This window comes from Gallinula chloropus (genome assembly GCF_964237585.1).
Source record: "Gallinula chloropus genome assembly, chromosome: 16".
In the NCBI taxonomy this organism is placed as follows: domain Eukaryota; kingdom Metazoa; phylum Chordata; class Aves; order Gruiformes; family Rallidae; genus Gallinula; species Gallinula chloropus.
In genome coordinates this window covers 2,319,475-2,339,045 of record NC_140101.1, presented here as the reverse complement: position 1 = coordinate 2,339,045, position 19,571 = coordinate 2,319,475, and the positions used below count along the sequence as shown (strand labels likewise).

The following is a 19,571-nucleotide window of genomic DNA, read 5'->3' as shown; positions in this document are numbered from 1 at the left end:
GGCTGCTAGGACACCTCCAGCCAGACCTCTGCAGGGTAACTGAGGCTTGAGAATTTCCCCCTCTAATCTGTGCTGTGCTCGTAGGCAGGGCAGGTCCCAGTGAAGGACCAGCAGGAAGAACTCTAAAGAGCTTCACAGAATGAATTCTTGAAAAGAGCAGCCAGGCTGCAGCGTGATTGTGAAGGGTCAGGGCTTTGCCCCACCAAAGCCAGAGACAACCAGCATCATCCAGTTCTACCAGTGAGAATTCTGGAAATAAGGAAAATTCTACCAGTGAGAATCCTGGAATAAGGACAAAGTGCCTAGAGAAAGATCCATTTCCAGGTTTTTTTTTCCAGGGATAGTCAATCAAGCATTTCTTGCATCCTGGAAGGTCACTGGCTTCCAGTTACTCATTTGGAGTGAACAGCAATGTGCATTGCAAGGCTTCGAGCCTGAGAAACAGCAACGGGGCTTTCTGGACCATTAAAAACCCCAAATCAGTGCAAATGTGTGTCCTTAAATTTTCATCAAGCTCAATTTCTTCCGTGTGCATTGCACAAACCGATATCTTTAGCTGAGCTGGGAGAGGTGTTTGATGAGAGAGCTGCTTGATGCCCCCATGGAGGAGCCCTCCCAGCCTGGTGACTGACAAGGATGTGATACCATCTCTTACTTTGACCCAGGTGATGGTGGGACGAGGATCTCCTTGGGCAGTGCAGGTAATCGCAACGTCCTGGCCTGTCTCTGCCACCACGTCTTGGGGAGGATGAAGGAACACAGGGATCACTGTGCAACACAAGGGAAACATGCAAGGAGAAATGCATCAAGGAGAAGAGAGAAATCTGCCTGCAAAACCTGCCCGTATGGGGAAACCAGAGCTGCTGGGCTCCTTCTGCTGTTGCAAGGGCTCTTCAAAGGAGTGTCACTTCACCCAGGCTCTCTATCCTTTCACCAAGTCCTCTGTAATTTGCATTCATTATTTTCTGCTCCTGTGTGTCTCTACTTGGGGCAATTACACAGGAATGTGCTGGGTTCCCTGTTATTTCCAAGCATTAATTCAGAGGCTTTCTAGAAAGGATGCTGCAGCTGAAACCAGGATTGTGGATTCATTCAGGAATTATTGGATGAATAATTCTCTGGCAAGTGTTCGTCAGGTCAGATTAAATAACTATATTGACCTTCCTGGTCTTAAATATCCTGGGAATTCTGTGCTTGAAGCATCTGATTTCATGTTTCTAGGTAGTTTCCTCCCCTGCAGTCTATCATTAGTAAAATTCTGCTGTGTTTGTGAAGAAGCAGGGATGTTTACTCAGTTTAGAAGGATTATTTACATGGGAACAGAGAATAAAAATAAAACCAGGAAAGCATTAAAGCATTCCTGTGTGACTTGTGTTTTCAGGGGCTTTTAGAATACCTAAATTTAAGTTAAACCTATGACCTGGCAGCTCAGGTTTAAGACAAAAGTATCTGGAGCCAGAGGTAAATCTTCTTGAGAAGGAATCAGCTTTTCACAGAATATTTCATTTAAAAAAGAATCTTGGAATTCATTCTGTAGAGGACAGCCAAGATTTAAAAATAGTAAAAAAAAAACCAAACCCAAACCCCTAAAAATTTAATTAATAAGATTTAGTAAAGTCTCATTAAAAAACCCACAAACCTATTTTATCCTTTCCTTTCCCAAAATAATTTTCTTAATAACAGCTCCCAAACACATTACAGGGCCCCATTTTTCACTCAAACTGGTCAGCTATCTGAACTCATCTGATGGGTGGTAGAAGTGACTTCTGATCACATAACCCTGCCCTTGGGTTTCTTTGGGCAGATGCTGACTGATACCATCCCATTCCCTGGCCACAACAGATGAGTTTCATTCCCACCTCGATATCTGCAAACACAAAATCCCATCCCACAGGAACCAGGGCAATTCCCTTCCTCATCAGTCTGGGTGTTCTACACCATCATGTTAACCAGGGAGGTGGTGGAGTCTCCATCTCTGGAGAGATTCCAGCCCCGTCTGGACGCCGCCCTGTGCAATATGAGCTGGGGAGCTGCTTTGGCAGGGGGTTGGACCCCATGAGCTCTGGAGGTCCCTTCCAACCCCTGGGATTCTGTGATTCTATGATTTAATTGAGCCCTTGTTTCTCACAGCCTACCTCGTGGGGTCACTGATAGCTGTACCGGGAGGGTCCTCACCCCGATGGCGCTGATGGCATGGCATTCATATTGGCCTTGGTCATGCAGAGCGACCCTCATCACCCTCAGCGTGCCTGTGGAGAGGATGCTGTGCCTCCGGTCATTCGGCAGCGGCCCACCTGATCAAACAAGCAGTGCAGCTCGTTAATTGCCTGTAAAATTTCTCTTCCCAACACTGGATGTATCTGTGTGAGAGTTAAACATTTCGTTTCCTTCCTAACGTGACACCAGCCAGCCTGAAATACCATCTCCATCTTGCTGAGCGTGGAACAGGACGGATGCTGCTCTTCCCACACCCAGGATCATGACTGAGTTGTCTTCCCTGAGCAACTGGAAAGGAGCTGGTACCCTCTTCCTTTCCTCTTAAGTCTTTTCTTCATGCAAACTGCACGTTGGGTGACACCTGATGGATAGCAAATCTGTGCTCAATTACCCAAACTGGCTGTTTCATCAAGTAGATGGCAGCATTTAGCATTGTCTTTTTAATTCATTTTCTTACTTTGCTTTGGAAAATGTGTTGTTTCAATATTTCCTCTATTTAAAGAGAAAAGTTCAAAATTAAAATGCATCACCAAATCCAAACAAAACTATTAGAACTCCTCCATTTAGCAACTTATTTTTAACATACACACTATTTGCCTCCAAATAAGGGCTCAACTTATTAATCCCCAATACCAAAAGGAATCTGAAACCACCCCACACTGTCAAGAGTGGTTTTGAGTGAGCAATGCTCCACCACTTCTCCTCCTCTTGTCTTGGTCTTTGCACGCCTTCTGTGAAAGCACTCTAAAGCCTGCCTGGTCTGTGGACTGCTACAAAGCAGCTGTTAACCTTACTTCTTGTCACTGTGCTCCTTTCCACCTCTCTAAGAGATAGCTTCTGAAATATTAGCAGTGGAGGAAAACAGGTTAAAGGAGATGAAGAGCATGCTGGTGAAAGGAGTTTCAGCTGGTCCTTCTTAACTCCATGTCAGGGCTATTGCTGTGGAAGCTGGATACAATAGACATGAATTCTCCACGGCACTAAACCATTAATTATGACTTGTGAAGCATAACGAAAAGTTGGAGGGCCTCTGGGCCAAGCATTATTGGCTTCTGTCCCAGAAAGTGTTGGATGGGATCAGTTCAGTGGAGCCAGTGCTAACAATCATCTGGGACTGCAGTTCACCACAACCTGTTGGCCCAAAGTGTTTTTTCCTGGGATAAAGGGAACTGCAGAGGTGTGTCAGTGGCCAGTGATGCTCTCCTGCAATGCTTCCCAAGAGGAGCAAATCAATGACAGTGATGAAGAGCTGGTACATGGTGACACTCACCAACTTGGAGCATCCAGATCCTGCCTTTTCAAAGGAGACAGGAAGCCACCACAGGAGGAAGCTTGAGGCTTTCCATGGGTTTCATGCTGATGGAAAACAGCCCACCCCTTCCTTCTGACACGATGACTTAGTATGTCAAAGACCTGATCCCTCCTCAGTGCTTAACATCATTCTTGGTGAGGTACGACATACCTCCCAGTGTGATCAGGTCTGTGTTGATCACCATCTATCCTGTGCCACCACTACAAGTTATCACCCTGTACCAGTTTGGCTGTTCTCACCCACACTCCTTAGCTGGTGGCATGGGAGAGAAAGAAACCATGAGTCAAGCAAGGCAGTACCTGCCCTTGTCCAGGCAATCACAGGTGGAGGGTGACCCTCAGCAGAGCAGGGGAAATCCACACTTTGTCCCTCAGTTACTGCCTGATCGGTGGGGATGAGGAGAAACCTGGGAGAATCTGGAGGAGAAAGCAGTGACTGAGCAGCAGGAAGAACTCAGGCAGCAAGCTTGAGTTAATGCCCAGTTCATGTGAGCAGAACTAATCACAAGGCTTAAATCCCCTCCCAGTGACTGAGCACTTCACCCCAAAAATGCCATCAGCCTGGGACTCCTCACCTTGCACTATAATCCTTGCTGTTGCCTGGATGGAGCCCTCCGTGTTGCTGGCGTTGCAGTTGTACTGCCCCTGGTCTGAGAAGGTGACGTTCTGAATGAAGAGCCCTCCAGAGCTGGTGATAGCGAAACGGGAGTCCTGTGGTAAAGGGGAGCCTGTGCCAAGGGTCCAGCTGATGCGAGGGTGGGGGTGCCCAGAAACCCCACATTCCAGGGTGACGCTTTCCCCAACCAGCACTTCAGTGTTCTGGGGCTGGATGACAAAAGTGGGCTTGGCTGCAAGGAAATGAGCGCTTCAGAACCCAGAAGCTCTGCTGCCTGCTCAGTCACAGGCAGAGATTGCACAGGCTACTCATGCAACCCAGCTAGCAGGCTCTCCTTATCCTCCAAATCCTCAGTGTGAGCAATTCCTACCACCTCCTCCCTCCTAGTCAGTGCTGGAGCATCGCCATTCCTGCATCCCCTTCACACCTCTGTGCTGCAGAATTCATCCCAGCCTCCAAACACCTTCCCCAGCCCCAAATTACCTTCAACTTCTAATGCCCAGTTTCCCACTCCTGTTGAGGGACTCCCTGAAGGTCAGACCACACTGCACTGTTAGCCACTCTCTTCCTCATCACACCAAGAACAACTTGGCACATACAAAACTGGGACTAACTTTGACTTAAGCTCCACTCCCAGCCCCAACCCGGACCAGGCCTTCAAGGGGTGCACAAGACTCAATTACTTGGGATGCCAAAATAGCGCAGCACCACTTCTTGTGTCTTGACCTCCCCAGCTATGTTCTTGGCCATGCACTGGTAGATGCCTTTGTCTGACTCCTTGGTATTCTGGATCATCAAGGTACCATCTTGCAACAGGTTGAGGCGGTTGTCATCTTTCATGTCGATCTCATTACTGAAAAACAGATGGAAACAGGCAAAAATCTGCAAGGAGCAAAGACTGGTGGTCTCCACCCAAGCTGCTGGGGCTCTGTGTGCCTTGCAGTGTGTGTTCCTTGGAGCTATTCTGAGACTTGGGGAAATTTATAGCAAGAGTTATGATTTACAGCCCTGAACTTCAGCTCCAGCCCCGATTCACTCCCTGGGTGAGCTACTTTTTCTCTCACCACTGATTACTTACGACATTTACAGCCCATCAGGAGAGCACACTGTTCCCATGCAACAGCACTGTTGCTATTGTCAGGGCATCTAGGCCTGGAAAGCTTGTTCTCATTATTTACTAAGTGCAAATAAAATAATGAATTAATATTGTCCTTGTGTGCAGCCATGTCTATTCAAAGGCTTAAAGGCCTCAGGGGGGGACAAAAAGTCACCGCAGGACCTCAACACAGCTTGGACTCTAACCCAACCCCAGAGCTGCGAAACATCTTCCTTCTTTCCACAATGACCTGAGACTCCTGGACCCCAGCCCATGGCAGAAGGACCCACTGCTGCATCCTATTTGTCCCAGCATGAAGGAATCTTGGATGGCTGCAGATGACTGAAAAGGGAGAAGGGACCTCTCTCCCCCTAGGACAAAGGCTGAGTCTGCTACGCAAACTAATATGCTTGCTGGGCATTTATTTAATTCCCCTGATGTCTCCTCACTCTAGTCATATCTCGTTTGCAGAACATTTATTATCATTACCCCTCTTCCAATGCTATCTTTGGGAGCCTGCCAGCATTTCCCTAACAAAGCCTTCCTTCCAGGGGGACTCAACTCAGCCATAAACTTTTGCTCCGTGCTGAAACTCTGCCTGGTGGGGAGCTAGCTGAGGAAGCATCCATTGATCATGTTTATTAATAACTGAGCCCTATTCAGGCTCCCACAGACAAGAAGCTCGTAAAGCAGCAAAGCAACTTCACTTCCACAGCGGGCAACTGCTCGAGCACAACATATTGTGCAGCATCTCCCAGAAACACTCCGGTGTCCAGCACAGCCACAAATATTCTCAGTGTTGCTGTACAGAATGATAATCTAGATGCTGCTTTGCAAGGTCTTTTAGTGGAGACCAGTGGTTTTTCCCTTTGAAAAGCAGCCATTCCCCCAGCATGCTCAGCCTTCAGTGAGAAGAACCTACAGACTGGAAGCATTTCAGCAGTTAATAAACGGCAAGCAAGGTGGCACAGAGCAACATGAAATACTAATTTCTATTTTCTGATCAAAAGACAACTGCTTTCAGCCTGCAGAGCGTGCTTATGGGGAAGTTATAAGCTCTTGGGATCCATTACAAATGCAGATGAAATATTTCAGATGCAGATGGAAACGTCACCTGGATTATGCAGTCACCAGAGAACACTATTGCAAGGAAGGAGTAATACAACTCGTGGAGTATCCATGCCTGGATTTTGGCATTTGGGGTTTTTTTTAGGTTGTGTGATACAACTTTTGTAATTACAGGCAGGCACTGAAGAGCTTGGTGCTCAAAATCCTCTGCTACCCCCAGGTTCATTGGGCACGACTTACTTGTTGTGCAGCCAAATAATTGCAGGCTTTGGGTTGCCTTCTGCCCTGCAGGTGAAGTAAACTGTGTTTCCCAAGAGGACATCGACATCGTGGGGTTCTGAGGTTATGCGAGGCCTCTCTGCAAAAGATCATTGGAACACAACCCAGTCCAGAGCAGCACGAAACCACCAGGAGCCCAACTGGAGAGTAGTGGGTAATGCAACCCCCTCAGCAAGCAGGCACCAGCAGAGCCCTGGGCACGACAGCATCCACTCAGAGCCACCCAGAGTCTTCTTGCCAGCATCAGCAAGACCAGTGATATCAGGGAGGGAACAGCACTGTTCATCTGAGCATGATAAAAGCCCTGGAGAGTGGAAGCTTCACTTCAAGATGTACTTAACTGAGTCAAACACATAAAGGATGTGCTAAAGTAGGAAGGAATTTATGTACATGGTCTGGAGTGCTTGATCCTGGTTCAGCAGAATACTCATCCATATATGCTCACAGTAATCCAGTAAAACCATAGAATCATAGAATCACAGACTGGTCTGGGTTGGAAGGGACCCCAAGGATCACAGAGCTCCAACCCCCCTGCCACAGGCAGGGACACCAACCTCCAGCCTGGAGCTACACAAGGTTGCCCAGGGCCCCATCCAACCTGGCCTTGAACACCCCCAGGGATGGGGCACCCATCCGCTCTCTAGGCAGCCTGTTCCAGCCCCTCACCACTCTCTCTGCAAAGAGCTTCCCCCTAATATCCAATTTAACCCTTCCTTCCTTCAGCTTTAATCCATCCCCCTTGTCCTGCCAGTCTCTGCCCTTTAACAAGCTGATTCCCCTCCCGTTCCTCTGCTCCCTTCAGGGACTGGAAGGCTGCAATGAGGTCCCCCCACAGCCTTCTCTTCTCCAGGCTGACCCAGCCCAGCTCCTTCAGCCTCTCTCAACCAAGTGGATTATTCATAAGATTAAGAATCTCCCACCCCATGGACAGTCAGTGCCCTTACTCCTTAGACTGAAAATTAACATCCTGGGAACTTGTCCCCAGCGGCAATGCCAGTGAGGGACCAAACCCACCCCAGCCCCACGGCACAAAACGCTGACCCAGCACAGATTTGCTCTGCTGGTTCACATCTGCTAAAGGCTGTTGGGTTAACTCGATGCCAGCAGCCTTTTACGGACTCAAATATCAGCTGCCTGCATCATTAGAGCTTTACGCTGCATTATGCATCATTTGTCTTTCCCAGCTGGCACAGCACCAGCGTAAAAGCCTAATGCCAGCAGAATTTTCCCACCAGGTGCTCTGGCTAGTTTGACAGACACCCCACTGTGTGCCCATGCCTAAACCAGAACAAATTCTCATTTACAGCTGCACCGTGGCACCGGGTGTACTGGGGACAGCTCGTTGTGCACAACATTCACTTGTAACCAGTCCCAATCCACGTGTCCCCAGCTGCTTTCTGTAAACCCTTCCTATCACCCCCTCCCTTGAGGTTACAGACCCATTTGTGCCTGTTCAACTCTGTACATGGACGTGCCCTAAATTAAGCCGAGAAATCATCAAGATTTAAAAAAAAAATTAATAAAATTAATAGGAGAAAAGCTGAACTTGAGAGAGCTCTTCAAAATCCAGCCAGTCTCACACATCTGGCTCACAGCATGGCCACGCACACAGCTGGACTGGCAAATCCAGGAGGGATGCTAATAGCTGGCCTAGGTGAGGAGGATCATCTCAAACTGACTCTACCAGCAGTGAAGTATCAGGGAACCATAGCTCTGTGTGCCATCCTCTGCTGATGCCTGCACTTGAAAGTCAGAGTTTTGTCTTTTTCCACATGAAATGCTTAACTTAGGCTGTTAAATGAGGGTAATTGCTAACTGGAAAGTGCCATTTTGAAATGAAATGTTTTGTTCTGAAAAATTCCAGACAGACAGACAGACACAACACACTGCCACAGTCAGACAGAGCATCCAGTGACATAACTACTAGGGGCTTGCTTAGGCTTTCAGTTGTGTTTCCAGCCATTGCAGCTCTGCTCAGCCCAATACATCACATTTTATCTGGTTGCCACTGACCTCAGCAGGTCTTTACTGGTCCTACTCTATCTGAAAACCAAGACAACACCCACCAGCCATAGCAGAGCTGCTTTCAACCCCTGCGTGACCATCAGCTTTCTCTGTGTTATCCTCATAACTCGCGTGACCCCATCGGGACTTTTCCCCTTCAGCAGTAAAAGGAGGGAGAAAGCAGGATGCCAGGACAGGGAAGAGGGAGGAAAAGGGGTGGAGGAAGCAATTCCTAGAGCAAAGCCCAGCGCTGTGGGCTGAGGGTGTCCAGTGGAGGGGTTTGACCTCACTCACCACAGTTAAACTCCTGGGCAGTCAAGGTGACGATGGAGCGGCCGTGCAGGTCCCGAGGACCCTCGCAGGTGGCAGCTGTCTGGATACTGCCCTGCTCAGCGTATTTCTTCAGCAGCTCAGCCAGCCACATCAAGTCACAGTCGCAGAGCAAGGCGTTGGAGTCCAACCGCCTTCAAGAGAAAGAGAAAAGGCAGCTCGTTCCTCATTCCTCAACCTCTCACTGCTGCCTCCTTCTCCAGAGGAACAGTCCTCCAGAGCAAAGGCTGACTTGGCTGGTTTTTCACTGCATTTGATTAGAACTCAGGTGAGAATTTGAGATGTGTCATTCCCACAATATTTAACTAGGATGCTTAACCAAGTCAGAAGGATTTAGCTCAAAACCCAACATTACCCATCAGCCATTCCAGTTTCAAATGAAAATTATTCTGTAAAATGGGTTATGCGTTTTTGGCTTAATTTGAGGCAGAGAGAGATGTAAAATATTGGGGTTTCCCCCAGGATGGAGATTTCAACCTTCACCAAATTCTAGAGGAACAGCAGGTAACACTGCCAGAGCTCTTCCAGCTCTACAAAGCTTCCCCCCCAACTGCAGCACATGTCAGATCAGTCTCCTTCTGCCACCATCTGTTAGAGGTTGTAGCATTTCTGCACAGCCATAAGAACTTTTACTACTGTGATGTACTCCCCAGCTGTGCCAAAGGGAGCCACAGTGACCTCCCAGCGCACCCGTGCTTCTCCCTCCCCTGACTCCATTCCTATGTGCAAGCACGATGCAGAAGGATAAATAAAGATTAGAGGGGGGATTAGTTTATGCCTCCTCCCCATTGACAGTTTTACAGTGGATGGGGCTGGGCCATTGAACAATATATGACAGGAAGGTCTCATGTTTCCAGGGACAAACACTGGGGAATGTGAGATTTCACACGAGGCCATTAGACAGCGTTTTACAGACACCCAACCTTTTCTACTGCCAGGCACACACCACATTTCTCCAGTTACACCCTGCTGAAGGGACCTGAAGCACTTTACCTGCGTGCAGGAATCACAGAGAGCTGCAGCTGGAAACACATCGTTTTCTTGTAGTTTAAAATCGTGGCAGAACACCAACATCCTTTGCTATTTTGCCCCCCCAAAAATGCATCATAGAACTCATTTCCAGAGATCATAAAGGACAAACAAAACAAAGCTCTGGAGTTGGGGTTAAGTAAGGAAAAAGTAAGCTTAAGATCTTAACAGGGAGGTTACGTGGGAATAACACCCTGGGGCATTCCTGCACAGGACTGTGCAGCTCAGCACCCCTCTGAGGATTTTCAGCCTCTAGAAGAAAAGCTTTCCCTTTTAGGACTCTGAATTTTCTTCCACGTTGGAATACCGATTTGAAGACATGATCAAGGTCACATCTGTCACCTGGGCTTCCCACATCTTTGAAGAATGTTTTATGGCTTCAAACAGCTGTGAGGACTTTCCAGGAATGTGCATTCCTGTGTTAGAATTGAGCTGTAAGAAGGTCGTCCTGAGATTATAGACACGAGCATGAAGAAACTACAAACTGGTTAAATCACCTCTCAGGTCCAATCAAAACTGTTTTATAAACTTAGCAGTGGCCTTAGAAGTGCAACAACTCAAAGCTTTGCCAACCAGGCACATTTTTCCTCAGGTCCTGGCCCTCTGATCAAAGATAAACAATTGCTCTTTGCAGGCAGTTGTTTTGGACTTACAGCCGTTTGAGGGATTCCAGTTGAGAGAATGTCCCGGGATGAATCCTGGAGATCTTGTTGTTGTGCAAGAAGCTGCAAGGGGAGAACCCGTGCCAAAACATTATTCAGTATTCACACTACACAGATGATAACATCCCAGGTCAAACAAAACTCAGTTTAAATACAAAGGCTGCTCAGCAAAATGGAACTTAGTGGGTTGGATTTTGTGTTTGGTTTTTTTTTTTAATTTACTGTGTTTGTGTCCATGAGCTATAAGGGATTTTGTTCATTTGCAACACTCCAAAGCAGAGAGCGGGTGTGGATTGGAAACGGTGACTCAAGATGTGATGTAACAGGTTTAAACTGGAACCTTAAAGTTAATCTGCTTCGTGGTCAGCAAAGGGAGGAGAAAGGGCACCAAATCCCCACAGGCTGGACCCACCCTACATTTTCTGTGCCTGGGTCAGCCCCAGTTTAGAAGGGACCTTTTTGTTTCCTCCCTGCAGAAGACAGGGCAGCTGTTGAAGTAACACTCCAGCAGAAGATGTAGGCAACACATGCCCTAGACTTGGTGCAGTGATTAACCCAAATCCATGAGTAAATCCCATTCAGACAGCAGCCTGAGCTGGGCTTACCTCTGAACAAAGCCCAGGCAAATTCTCACTTCCAGAGACACAGACAAGGCTCCCCAGTTCTTAGGAAAACCCTCTGATTGCAACAATATTCACCAGTGGAGACCAAGGTGGGATAATTAACTCTCCATCCCCATAATGGAGGGGGAAATTTAGTTATGTCTAAAACTCATAAGAGACCATGGATAATTAGTAGACGGTGGAACAGGACTGAAACACAAAACCACACATCTTGCCTGCATGTGCACGCCCAAGTTGCCCAACTTGGATGCAGACAAGCCTCCCCTTAAAATTTAAATCCAGAATTTTTGTTGGATCGAATACAGGGGCTGAGATCAGCCATGGTGTGCTGATCCAGCTCTGAATTTTCCTAATGGTGTTTGGATCCCATGATTTTATTGTCCTAGCAGGGGTGGAGATGAGGCACGTTTCCATGCAGGATGGAAGGGTCTGTTGGTTTCACCACGGAGTGGGAACCACTGTATAAATTTTTATCCCAGTGCCTTCGTTCCTACTAGAAGAAACCTTGGGGAGCAGGAGACACAGGATTTGATTCCTAACTGCTTTCAAGAAGGATGTGTGTTTTTCTTGTTAGACTTTCTTTCTGACTTTATTCTTTTTCCACCCCCTTTTCTCTGCACACACTGCCCAGCAGTGACTAATGTTGACCTTCTGATCAGCGTAAACTTTCAGGCAGCTTGGCCAACTCTAGGGCTCTCTGCAGATCTCCCCATGCTTAGGTGGAAACCTGAACATAACACAATGTGGGAAATTCCCTTCAGATTCTCAGTAACCCTTCTACTTGGCAAGTGTATAAAATCTTCAAGAAAGCTTCTTTTTCCCATTTCTCTCCATTTTGAAGATCAGACTTCAGGCTGTTAAAACTGTTACACAAAAAGAAGAAGGTTTTCCCCTTCTCCTCACCCCCTTGCTCACAAGAAAGGTCCCATCTTTACTTACAGCCTTTCAAGTTTAGGCAGGTCGCTAAAAGTCTCCGGCTCCAGACTTTCCAGGTTGTTGAAGTGCAGGTAGCTGTCACACAGAAAATCACAAAGGGCAGGCTTACAGACTGCAAGTCAAAGCACAGATCTGTCCAGATCAATCCAACAATGCCCACCAGTTGGTCACCACACATCTCAGGGTAGATGTTGAGAAGCCACTTCAGCATCTCCGCTTTCCACATGCAAACAGAATAGCCAGCACTGGCTTTGCCCTATCCTGTCATTTATCTACTGTCTCTCTCAATAAACTCAAACTCACAGAAAGGAGGACAGGTTTGCTCTTCCCTGAAGCCTAAGACCACCACCATGAATTGCTTGTTGCACAGTTAAGGGTCCAGATGAAACTGCTGGCCACTGGCCAGCAGCAGCAGCTCCCATCTGGGAACCCCCAGCACATCCTCAAATCACTGGGGAGGAAGAAACAGCCTTACCACAGGGCACCTGTTCCCAGCCTTGGAACCACAACACATCTGAGGGGGATCATGAGTTTCCTGAGAATTAACTTGTAGGAAAGAACAACCCAATAAAACATTGAGATTGGTCCTGCTTGTTGCTGCAGGTGGGACTGGAGACATCCAAAGGTCTCGTCCAGCCTGTGTTTGTGATTCTACCAGCATGTGCATCCTCCCAGCAAGAACAGAAGCATCTCTGATGTAGAGGTCTTCTGCTTCTGAGGAGAGAAGGCTCCAAAGCCAGAGGTGGTGCAGTCAGCTGGAACACTTGGATCTAAGCAGCACATTCAGGTGAACTGCCCAGTCCCTGCTCATACAGATCAGTGGGTTCACTTATGCTGAAATCCCAAGTGCAACACACCCTGATACCTGAGACTCCTTGTTCCCATCAGCTGTGACATTCACTGCCACAACTGGCACGTTCCTGACCTTCAGATTCATTTCAGTATGGTTTCCAAGTTGCTTTAACTCTTCCCCCTGCCCCTTATTTTACACAGGCATAAATTTCACAGCAGACACTGATGAATCATGGATCCACAAGTACTCATTCTGCTGTTGTAGCTGATGGCACTGAGGAGTAATTGCCTAAGCCACCACATGGCTGTTTGATTCGTAATGGAAGGATTCATGATAAATGGTTCACTATCAGAGCACAAGCTGAGAGACGGTGACTCAGAATCTGCAGCAGAGAGCAAGAGTGGGGAGAGACATCCGTGCTTTAACAAGTCACAGATGTCTGCTGTCATTGCTGTGGACTTTCCTTGAGGAAAGCTTTCCTTGAGGAAAGCATCTGATACTGTCCATCAATCGCCTTCTACTTTTTCTTGAAAAGCTGGCTTGTGGGGTACAGGAAAACAGGGTAGGATTGGAGCAAAGCTAATTCTTTTGGAAGCATGCCTGCCTGAGATTGAAAACAGATGGGACTTTTGGAGGGTTGTTTGTTGGTTTTGTGGTTTTGTTGTGTGGGGTTTTGGGGTTGGTTTTTTTCTCCTTTTTCTTTTATTTGTGACATGAAGTCTGGAATGCTTCTTGCCAAAGTATCACTGTGGGCAGCATCATCTTCCCTCTAAGCATAGCTGAGACGGTATCTGCTTCCAATGGTTTCTCTCAGGCATCTTGCTGGGCTGCCTGATGAAAAACCACCTTGTACACAAGGCTGTTAGCACACCTATGACTAAGCTTGCCTAAAACCTCCCGTTACACTCCGTTCACTTCTGCTGTCAGCCTGGAGAACAAGCTGGATCCTATCACTTCCACAGCAAAACCCTTAGTTACATTCCAGCCCTATAAGCGCTGTTGTTTGGCACAGTCCCTGAATTAAAATGGTTTCATGTTTGGACCCAGTTCTCCAATGATGCAAATAATTCCTGTACTTCAAACATCCATGCTCACACTCTCTCTCCACATGTGCACATGTACCTACACACATGCACATAATCTATCAGAGCCCTGGCATGAAAAATTCAATCCCACTTTAAGCAAGACACTTTAGAAGAGTCAGACCTCAGTCCTCCCATCTCACCTTAAGCATGGAGCACTAAGAGTCAAAACCCAAAACTTCTTTGAATAAACAGCACAGATTTGCAATACACAGAAGGGGAGACATAAGGACTGCTGGAGTGTCACTGTGAAGGGCTCCAGCTGCCAGGAAAACCCGTGAGGCTCCTTCCATCCCAGAGTACCACACAGCTCCGAGGGAAGGGCAGCGCTTTGGTTTGCCTGGATCCATCACCTTTCCCCCCCTGCAATTTCATGATGCTTTACAGCACACAAGCACCACCATCACTCCCACAAATCCCCCACTGCCCCAGCTCTTGGATTGCACTTCATCCACTGGCTTTCAGCACAGGTTTGAGTAAGAGAGAAATGTGACCACCACCCTCAATTCAAGCCAAGGGCCAGATCCCACTCCCTGCTGCAGGAGTCCCAGCAGCCATAACCACAGCAGGCCAGCTGCCTTCTGCTTCCAGCCACCCTACAGACCTGAACCTCCTCCCATCATAAGGTCCTTGGACCTAAAGGGGATCAGCAGCACAGCTGGGCTCTTCCTATGCTCCTGAGGTTTAGGGTCAGGAGAGAACATACAGGATGTCAGTAGGAAGAGACCTCAGCAGTAACTAGCCAAAAGCAGTACTGGGACCAGCTGTTTTCAAACCAAGCCAATGCAGCCTTGCAAAGCCTCATCCTACTCCTTGCTAAGTGTCTGGTACTCCCCAGGACTGGAAACGTAGCACTTGGGTTAGGGGAAGCAATAAATCAGCCCATACACACATCTCATCCAGCAAACAACAGGTCTGGGTTGTACTTACAGCTGCTCCAGAGAGCGGAGCCCGTTGAAGGCATGTTGCTGGATGCTCTGGATTTCGTTTTTATAAAGGTAGCTTTCAGAAGGAGAGAAGAAAAATCAGCATTAGGCTATGAAACTCAACCCAAAGCAGAGCTTGCTGGCTGGATCCAAGGGCAATGCTTTATGGCTGTGACATTAACACCCAGAAATTCTGACCATGGAAAAAACATCCTGGACTAGCAACCATTAGAAGTGGGTTGTTAGATGTCAAAGAGGTTAAGAAACTACTGAGCTACCAACTCACAGGTATTTCAGGTTCTCCAGATCTTCAAAGGATCTTCTCACAATTTGTTTGATCTGATTATTGTTCAGCAGCCTGTCGAATCAAGAAAGAAAAACACAATGGGTCACACAGCATGTGTGAGGCTTAGGGCATATGTCTTCCTGGATGCCCACTGAAAAATCCTGAACCTTTGTTTTTCAGAGTTTAAAATTTAAAAGGGTTAGCAGATCAAAGTTTGGATGCTCATACCACCAAAGACAAGAAGAAGGTTTCTTGCCCAGCATTGCCAAGTGCTTCCAATCTGTACCATTTTCAACGACTTCAGACTTTACCTTTTACCACAGTGGTTTTTACCCCCAAAGTTACAATTTTAGCCAGGAAATGGATGAGGGGAAGAAAGACAGGCAAGAGGGACAAATTAAATCATTGCTGCACTCATGTACAAGCACAACAGCTTTTAAAGGTGTGTGGCTGTGCTCAACAATGTGTGACCAGGGGCACACAGAGCCAGTTTCAAAGAGTTCACCACTTAAAATGCCAGTTTGCAGCTGCTCCATAGGAGCTATGAAATGATAACGCGCTGTTCTAATCACTCTGTACGCTAATGTGTGCAAATGAGAAGTAAATAAATACAGATCTGACTCCTGAGGCTATCCAGACACACAGCCTCTTTCCATCCAGGGAGCCCTCTGCCAGGTTTTAATACAAAACCTATGGAGGACATTGCATTGGCAAGCAATGTCCCGCCTGTATGTGCAGTTGCCATGACTGTTCATGCAAATGAGGGCTGGTGCCAATGGCCAGAAACACAACTTGTAATGACCACGCTGTGCAACAGGGGTAACGGTGCAGCTGAACTCCAGCAACCTCGACAGCAACCACTGCCAAGGCCAGCACTGAGGAAATGAAATAAATCACTTATAAATAGCTCCTTGATAGATGGTGTTTAACTGTTCATTGTGGCTGCCTAACTGTGCTCTTAGAATCACAGGCTGGTCTGGGTTGGGAGGGACCCCAAGGATCACAGAGCTCCAACCCTGGACACAGGACTCCAGCTGGGGCCTCATGAAGGCAGAGCAGAGAGGGACAATCCCCTCCCTGTCCCTGCTGCTACCCCTCTGCTGATGGAGCCCAGGATCCCATCGCCCTTCCCAGCTGCAGGAGCCACTGCTGCTCAGGGGAAGTGTCTCATCCCCCATGACACCCAGGTCCTTCTCAGCAGGGCTGCTCTCAAGGAGCTCTTCTCCCAGGCTGTAAATATGTCTGGGATTCTTCCAGCCCAAGTGTAACACATTACACTTAATTTTCTTCTGTTTTGCTTTTCCCCTTTGCAAACATCCCACCTGAACAACAACATCAGGTCAAATTCAACGCGCGCACTGGATGTGTCTTTCTACTTAATAAGCTGCTTTCTCTGACTTCTATGCTCTTCAGAAATGATCCTCCACCAGACAACAGGTGAGAAGACAGTTCAGCACTTTCCCCTGCAGTAAAGACCAATCTTCTGCTGATATTTGATGGAGAAAATAGTGTAGACAGTGCTCCAGCCAGCCTCTAGCACTACAAGCAAAGGTTCCTTCCTGGGAAGAAAGTTTATGCAGGTAAAGGATGGAAACGAAAGATGAAGAAGGGAGGAGAAAAGGAAGAAAATGTGTGGGAAAATAAGGTAAAGATAACATCAAACACCTCAGGGATGCAAAAATCACAGAATCAGAGGGGTTGGAAGGGACCTCCAGAGCTCATGGGGTCCAACCCCCCTGCCAAAGCAGCTCCCCAGCTCATATTGCACAGGGCGGCGTCCAGACGGGGCTGGAATCTCTCCAGAGATGGAGACTCCACACCCCCTGGGCAGCCTGTCCCAGGGCTCCCTCACCCTCACTGGGGAAAAGTTCTTCCTCTGCTCCAACTTGCAGCCATTGCCCCTTGTCCTGTCCCCACAGACACTGACAAGGGGCTGCCCATTTCCCCCTGCAGCCCATCCTTCAGATACTGATAAACATTAATAAGGTCCCCCCTGAATCTTCTTCTCTCCAGGCTGAACAGCCCCAGCTCACTCAGCCTTTCCTCCCAGGGGAGATGCTCCAGGCCCTTCAGCATCTCTGTCCCTCCTCTGGACTCTCTCCAGGAGATTCCTGTCTTTTTTATCCCAGGGAGCCCAGCACTGGACACAACACTCCAGGTGGGGCCTGACCAGGGCAGAGCAGAGGGGGAGGATCCCCTCCTGTGACCTGCTGGCCTCCTCCTGGTGTCCCCCAGGATCCCAAAGGAAAAAAGCTCCCAGAAACGCAGGCTTGTTATTGCAGTTTCAAAAGCTATTGCTGCAAAACTTTCCACCACCTTGTTCTGAGGCAGAGCATCACATTAAGGGTCCACAAAGCATCTAAGAAACTTGAGTGGAAAGAAACCTTCAGGAGCTGGAGCAGAGAGGGGTTGAGAAAAATCTCAATGGTCTCACCTGGCCTGTCCTCTCTTGATTCGCTGCCCTGCTACCACGATGTGAGCTCAACCTACCAACTTGCACATTGCCAAGGGTGTAGACAAGCAGCCCGAAGAGGTTAAGGCAGAACATGGCTGGAAACATCTCTGCACAGCTGGAAGCAATGGCTCAAGACACATGGCAGAGGTTAAACAACCCGGTTTCACTCATAAGGATGCAAAAATGATGTCAAGTCCTTGGAACAAACTATTCTGCTTTGACAGCCAGATATGCTGAGTGGAAATACAGCCCACGAACACCAACCCAAAGGTTTATTTGATGATTGAACACCCAAGGACTGGAGATAACTGCTTGAGAGCTGTGCAGGAGAGGGCTTTTGTCTATTTACCCACAGGACAAAGACAACACAGGCACCAACCGTGCACGCTCCCTTCCCTGCCCTCCATCAGCACACTTTCATCTCCAGCCAGAGCAGGACGCAGGCAGCTTGTTCTCTGTTATCTGAGCCTTGGCCCCACTTCTGAGGACACTAGATGGGCTGATAGACGGGTGCCAGCTCTGACATCATTCCTATGGACATGAGCACCTGTGCCCTGCCACACAACAGCATTGTCCTCTCCTTTCATAGGGAACATGACAACAACCAGATCCTGGAGGCAAAGACACGCCAACGACCTGAACAGCCCCACACACCACGATGGTCTGGGCTTCTTTGCTGACCCTGTGTGCAAAGTTTGCAGCAAGATTGGGCAGGGACTGAAGTCTGGGGGAGTTTCTTATTGCAACTTGTTGTCTGACAACATTTTGGTGCTATTTAAAACTATTAACCTAGACTGCTCTGTTTCTTGGCTATTTAAGATCATTCAAGAGGGTGTAATCAGTGATTCAGGCCAAATAAGATCAGCTCTGGAAGTTCAGATGGCACAGAGAACTCAGGCCTCTTATCTCATCGTCTGATACTTAAAAATGCATTCACTGCCCAAAGAAAGGTTAGAAAGTGTATGGAAGAAGAAGTCATCTCTGTTTCCTGTCTCAGGATTCCCCTTTGTAATAGAAGGATATGTCCTGGAAAAAACTCAGAAGTGAGATAATTTATGAAGCCCATCATACTCCACATATTCCAAAATGCTCTTTTCAGAGAAATCCATAGACAAGACAGCACATCTGGCTCCTATAAAGATGTTAGATGGCTTGTGTATAGCTGTCTGCTCCTCGACTTCTGTGCAATTCAACCAGGCAGAGAAGTGTGCAAAATCCTGGCGTGTCCTGGATATTGATCCCAGCTGCAATCAATAGCAAAATGCCCAGATTCCTGCTGATGTTGAAGAGGATTGAAAGCTAAGACCTGCTGCTAACCAGATCTGCTGGGAATAAGTACTCTGGCAGACAGAAGCTGGAAAGTTCATTATCAATGTATGTCTTAAGGATACCCTGTATCAGAAAAAGCTAAATTAAAGGTATCAGGAGAGTGTTTCCTGGAGCTTATCAAAAGATAGCAATTCCCCTTCATGGCAGCTGGTGACCTGGGCTCCACATGAGTAGGTGGACTCAATCGTACAGGTTTTATTCCAGAAAAATTCTTCTGGGAGGTATGAGATGTAAAGGACCATGATACCTGGCTCAGATTCACTAAGAGAACGTTTCACATTCAGTTTCCTTTAGGTTTTATGTCCTGATCACCCCTCCCTTCTCCTTCCTCATCCTCTCTTCAGGTTGCCAAGCACAAGCTGAAGTTGTGTTAAATGAGTCGTTTTCTGTTTTGAAGAATGTATTAAATGATGTGACAGTACAGAATTCAGACTCAGAACTTGTACTCTTTCCTCTTTTCACTTGACCAGCCACATGCTACAGTCGTTGTGACATAACAGCGATTTTTTTCCTCCTACCATTAATAGAA

The 19,571-nt window shown here is 47.6% G+C and overlaps 1 protein-coding gene across 1 annotated transcript in view; it reads right to left on the bottom strand.

Annotated features, from left to right (window-relative positions):
- The window catches only part of LOC311197568 (peroxidasin homolog), a gene marked incomplete at both ends in the record, with an annotated part of 44,591 nt that overhangs the window by 9,697 nt on the left and 15,323 nt on the right, over window positions 1-19,571 (bottom strand). Inside the window, 11 exons of the mRNA XM_084271343.1 lie at window positions 656-768; window positions 2,136-2,294; window positions 3,829-3,945; window positions 4,104-4,376; window positions 4,828-4,997; window positions 6,549-6,666; window positions 8,886-9,055; window positions 10,604-10,675; window positions 12,175-12,246; window positions 14,977-15,048; window positions 15,259-15,330. Of these exons, the coding sequence (XP_084127469.1) occupies window positions 656-768; window positions 2,136-2,294; window positions 3,829-3,945; window positions 4,104-4,376; window positions 4,828-4,997; window positions 6,549-6,666; window positions 8,886-9,055; window positions 10,604-10,675; window positions 12,175-12,246; window positions 14,977-15,048; window positions 15,259-15,330 (1,408 nt within the window). The remainder of the gene's footprint in view (window positions 1-655; window positions 769-2,135; window positions 2,295-3,828; window positions 3,946-4,103; window positions 4,377-4,827; window positions 4,998-6,548; window positions 6,667-8,885; window positions 9,056-10,603; window positions 10,676-12,174; window positions 12,247-14,976; window positions 15,049-15,258; window positions 15,331-19,571) is intronic.